Here is a 5,544-nt window from a genome sequence, read left to right as displayed (position 1 = left end):
TATGTTATTGTTGGTGCAAAAGGCAGAGATAAAAGAGAACATACATATTATACCTGTATTTGATTAAAGAAACTCCAAAAGAAATACAAGAAACAGAGAATTGTCTATCTAGTGGGGACATAGGAGAGGGAAAAGGAGGAATGAGGAAAGACATGGAATACACTTTGCACTTGTGTACCTTTTTATTTTGTTGATTTTTAAAAATGTTATGAATATATCACCAATGCACAAAACTATGTTAAAAATTGAGCAATTTTAAAAGAAAATATAAATTTAACTAATCATGTGTAATAAACTAAACACAGATACATGGAAGAATAAAAAGAAAAACCTGACATATTACTATGTAGAAAAGTAAAGCTTTAAACATTGAAAACTTTATATAGAAGACTCAAAGCTAAATATTACAACAACGCTTCTCACTCAGCAAAGAAACACAATGAAATGCATATTACACAGCCAGGTGTTTAATTTGCAAAATATTTTAACTTTATGTTTCAAAATAATTTCTGACTTACAAAAAAGTTGCAATAAAAATACAAAGAATTCCTGTATACCCTTAATCCAAATTCTGCAAATATTAATATTTTACCACATTTTGTTTATTATTTATCCTCTCAATTGATAAATGGATAGACAGGTAGATAGAACTTTTGTCTGAAATATTTGAAGTTCGATAACATAATGCCCATTTACCTTTAAATACCTTAGTAAATAATTCCTCAATCCAAGGACATTCTCTGACATAAACTTACAACAATTAACATCAGGAAGTTAACTTTGATGCAATGTTCTTATCTCATCTCAGTGCTTATCTTATCTCATCTCAGGCTGCATTTTGGTATTGTCTATCGATAATCTGGAAAAATTCTTCAATTTCTTTATCTTGATACTTTTAAAGAATGCAGGCTAGTGATTTTGCAGAATGTTCTTTCAATTGGTGTTTGCCTGATATTTTGTCATCATTAGACTCAGGTTATTTTGATAAGAATACCACAATAATGACATTGTGTGTCTCTCCAGTCTCAGTACTGATGATGTTGACTTTGAGTAATTTTTTAAGCAAGTGTCTTCCAGATTTCTTCATTGTAGAGTTACATTGTTCTTTTGCAATTGATGTGTCTTGTGGGGAGATAGGTTAAGACTATGTAAAATCTTATTTCTCATCAAGAAAATGTTTAATGACAGTGTCCAATTCTGTCAAGTCCACTTTCACAAGGAAGGTGAATTATTACAACCTTTCTAGAGAAACAATTTAACACTATGCGTAAAGTCATTATAGCTGTTAACATAGTAAATTTAATATAGCAAGTGAGTCTGAAAGAAAATCAGCATAAGAAAGAAGTATAAAGATTTCTATTCAAGAATACTTACCACAGAATTATTTATGGTAGTAAAATATTGTTAATGATCTAAACATATAACAGAAAATGGTTAATTAAGTTATAGTATATCCATAAGAGGAAATATTTTCCAAGTGATTAGAATGAAGTTTTTGAAGATGGGAACCAGGTACAACAACTTTAGAACTAGCAAGCCCTGTGAACTTTTCTTCATCCCATTCTGCCCCATCAGTTTGCACTCAGCATCATTCTAAACCCAAGGATCAATACGAAGACTCCACCCTCCACTTCTCATCTAGTTTCATTGTCTTGATCCACAGCCTCTTCATGGCCTTCTTCACTTCTGTATTTCTCAAGGAGTAGATGACAGGGTTGAGGAGTGGAGTGATCACTGTGTAGAACACGGCGACCATCTTGTCCACAGACAGAGTGGTAAAAGGCCTCAGATAGATGAAGATGCAGGGCCCAAAGAACAAGGAAACCACGGTGATATGGGACCCACAGGTGGAGAGGGCCTTGCGCTGCCCCTCAGAACTTTGAGTCCTCAGATGGAGCAAGATGATTACATAGGAGGTTAAGAGGACCATAAAGCTGATCACAGACAAGGTCCCCCCATTGGCAACAATCAGTAGACCAATGAGGAAGGTGTCAGAGCAGGCAAGTTTGAGCAGAGGAAGCAGGTCACAGAAATAGTGGTCTATCACATTGGGGCCACAGAAGGGCAAGTGGAAGATGAGAAGAATTTGGGCAAAGGAATGTACAAAGCCCCCCACCCATGCTGCTCCCACCAGAACAGTACACACCTGCCTGTTCATCATGGTGGTGTAGTTTAGGGGCTTACAGATGGCCACATAGCGGTCATAGGCCATCACAGTGAGCAGGAACATCTCAGTGCCACCAAAGAAGTGGATGAAGAAAAGCTGTGTCATGCAGCCCCACAGAGATATGGCTTTTTTTTCAGCCAGCAAATCTGTGATGAGTTTGGGGGCTGTGGTAGATGAGTAGCAGATCTCCACAAAGGACAGGTAGCAGAGGAAGAAGTACAAGGGGGAACCAAGACTTCTGCTGGTCATGACAGTGAGCACAATGAGGAGATTCCCCAGCACAATTGCTGTGTACAAGAACAGAAACAGCACAAAGCAAACTTTCTGCACATCCTGATTGGGAGAAAGTCCCAGAAAAATGAACTCAGTCACATTGTGTGTGTTAGCCATGAGGTCATCATCAGGAGGTAGTAATTGGGTGGGATGATCTGAAATGATGCAAAATAAAAGACTCCTTCATTAAGTGGGTGAAATTCATAATAATCTCTTACATATCTGAAAAGCTTCTGACCTGGAAATTGAAAAATAAATAGGAGTTAGTTATATATACAAGAAGGAAAGCACATTCCAAAAAGGCAGAAGAGTATACAAGGTTATAAAAATTCATCTATGTGTGGCTGGAGTAAAGCAGAGAATCACAAAAATAAAGCTGCAGATAGAGTCTAACACCAGTTCATGAAGGATTGTTATGGACTTTGGAGTTTATCCTACCAACAATGGAGAATCATCAAGAATGTTAGTTAAATGCAAGGAAAATCATTTGCTTGTAAACATTGGGCTAGTGAAAACAGACCAGAGGAGGGGAGATATATGTAGGAAATGAATGCCTCATTGGACAATGTGGGGCAGAAAAAACAGTGTTGCTGTCTCCATGTTAGAAGTCTCTCTGTTACATTTGAATGCTTTTACCTTTTGCCTGCAGCTTTCCTTCATCCTACTTCCATTTGCTCTCTTTTCATCCTTGGTTTGCAGAATAGCATTCTCACCTCTCCACTTCCCTTCACAGTCTTCAGAAGAGATGTTCCCTGACTCTTAGCATCCCCTCTTATTTCTGCTTTCTCCTCCTAATTTTCTCCTTCTCGACCTGGTTACTTGATGATGTTGTCCCTTTCTAAGAATCCAGCTCAATTCATGTACAATTCTTCTCCATACTGATACCTCCATTTGCTCCAATCATATGCTCCACAGTAGCTACAGAAATACAAATCACTCCTCCAACCAAGTGCCCACTCATGCTCCAACGCAAGCTTCTCCACGGTCCATCCTTCTGACACTTCAGGGCATCACCAAGAATGTGCACTGACTGATCTGCAGACTTTCTTGTCCATGTTGTACTTTGCCCAACTGGACTGAGATTTCTGTATATGAACAGAGCCCCTTGTACAGGGAGACTCCAGGACACCTGAGGCTAAGAGGCACATGACATCCCCTCATGCCACAAAGCTTCTTTCCTCAGGGATTGGGGACAGGCTCGGGTGATTAAGGACATTATGAGCCAGAAGGAACTCACTGATGAAATTTACAATTACAGAGACAATAGAGGGCAAAGACAAGCCTTAAACTCTCAAGTTAACTGGGGAATTTTACCAAGAATCCATAAATGCAAGAAAGCACTGCTAAGAGTCTGGACTCCTGGGTTTATATCCAGGTTTCTTCAGGTAATATTTATGTGATATCTAGAATGTTCTTTAACCTTTCAGAGTCTCAAGGTCCAAACTGTAGCATGGAGATAATACTGACCTCACAGGTTAAGTGCCATGTATCCCAATCCCAGCCCATCCCAGGAGAACATAAGTTTACATCCTCTGTGCAACATTGGAGTCATCTCAGAGACAAGAAATCCCTCCCCAAAATCCACAGACCCTTAGAGTCCATGGCCCTCTTCTTCTGGACATTTTGGAATCACAGTACTTTTCACACTGAATGGTAATTCTTTTATGTGACCATCTGCACCACTAAAAAGTGAACTTCCTGAGGACAGAGATTATATCTTGCTACCCCTACATCTCCAGAGCTTACTGAAGTGCCTCCACAAAATAGCATTCAATGATTCTAAATAGAACAAATGAAGAGTGGATATACATCTGCCCTAGACTTCTTAGCACAGTATTTGGTACATTGTAGATGTCAGTAAATATTGCAAGAACAAAGGTCCCCAAGGACTAAGACCACACCTTCTCCAGCCCTGAGTCCATGGCTAGCACTGTGCTTGTCCCAGGCAAAGATCAGACATATGAGAAAGCACTTTGAAAAATCCCATGTGCTTCATGGGAAAATTCCCATTGCTTTCAAAATAGAATTGTAATCATGCAAAATAAGCACATACTCGCAAAACAAAACTCACCCCAATTTTTAATTGGCTCTGCTGTTATCACGGTTCCTTTTTCTGTTCTGACCACAGAGATGCAAATAATGCCCTAAGACTATCCCTCAGCTTATGCCGATTTCCCAGTTAGCACTGAGGCCCAGCTACCAGTCAAAGTTCACACTTCTCAGGAGTCACCAGATGGAGGAGCTGCACCCTCTGCAGCCTCAAGCTTGGGAATCCTGAGACTAAACCACTGGGTCTATTCCACCTGATTTAATACATGAGAAAAGTGGACTTGCCTCCCAAATGTTCCACAAAGAAATAAAATTCTGAAAGCTCAGCCTTGAGTTCTCCCCACTTGAGAGATACCACTGGGGAAGCTATGATGATCAATTGAGAGAAGATTGGTCCCCAGACAGCCATACCTTTCCTCCTAATCAGGCTGACTACCTCCTGGGATGCGGGACCTAGATACTAAAGTCGCAAACTTCCTTATAGGTAACATAACTTCAGAAATCAATAGGAGATGTGAAAAATTTAAATTCACCCAATGTTCACAGGGCCCTTACTCTGTAGGGGCCCTATATTTTATGGAGGTCAATTAGATATAGCTCCTGCTTATCACGAACTCAAAGATATGGCTTTATATGAAACGATACCATTCAAAGTATGGGTCTAAGGAATATGGGCCATAAGTGTCAGAAAATTGAAATAGTACCTCTCCTTGCCTTTGGTATGAAAGTGGTTATAGATCAGTGGTTCTCAAATGGGGGTGATTTTGCCCCATAGAGGACATTTGGCAATTTCTGGAGAAATTTTTTCATCGTCACAACCTGGGAGGGGATGATGTGCTTCTGGCATGTAGTGGGGAGAGGCCAGGGATGGTAGGACACATCCTACGATGCACAGGAATGCTCCCAACAGCAAAGAATTATCTGACCCAAAATGTCAATAGTGCTATTGTTGAGGTGCCCTGGTAAGATGAAATAAAATTTGTCCTGAATTGATAATTGTTGAAACTGGATGTTGGGTACATATGAGTTCATTAGTCTGCTTTGACCACATCTGT

General features: G+C 39.7%; 1 protein-coding gene across 1 annotated transcript; it reads right to left on the bottom strand.

Annotated features, from left to right (window-relative positions):
• Positions 1 to 1,606: 1,606 nt before the first annotated feature.
• OR4X2 (olfactory receptor family 4 subfamily X member 2) lies at positions 1,607 to 2,557 on the bottom strand. The gene has a single exon (NM_001391206.1). It carries the CDS (start codon positions 2,555 to 2,557, stop codon positions 1,607 to 1,609), a length of 951 nt encoding a protein of 316 aa, NP_001378135.1.
• Between the last annotated feature and the right edge of the window lie 2,987 nt (positions 2,558 to 5,544).

The sequence above is a fragment of the Equus caballus genome, chromosome 12 (assembly GCF_041296265.1).
Source record: "Equus caballus isolate H_3958 breed thoroughbred chromosome 12, TB-T2T, whole genome shotgun sequence".
Lineage (NCBI taxonomy): Eukaryota > Metazoa > Chordata > Mammalia > Perissodactyla > Equidae > Equus > Equus caballus.
The sequence above is the reverse complement of the archived record's forward strand: the minus strand, read 5'-3'. Positions and strand labels throughout refer to the sequence as shown.

Bases quoted from the DNA above. Each gene is read 5' to 3' on its own strand.
- OR4X2 (NM_001391206.1), bottom strand. From the start codon at position 2,557: ATGGCTAACACACACAATGTGACTGAGTTCATTTTTCTGGGACTTTCT.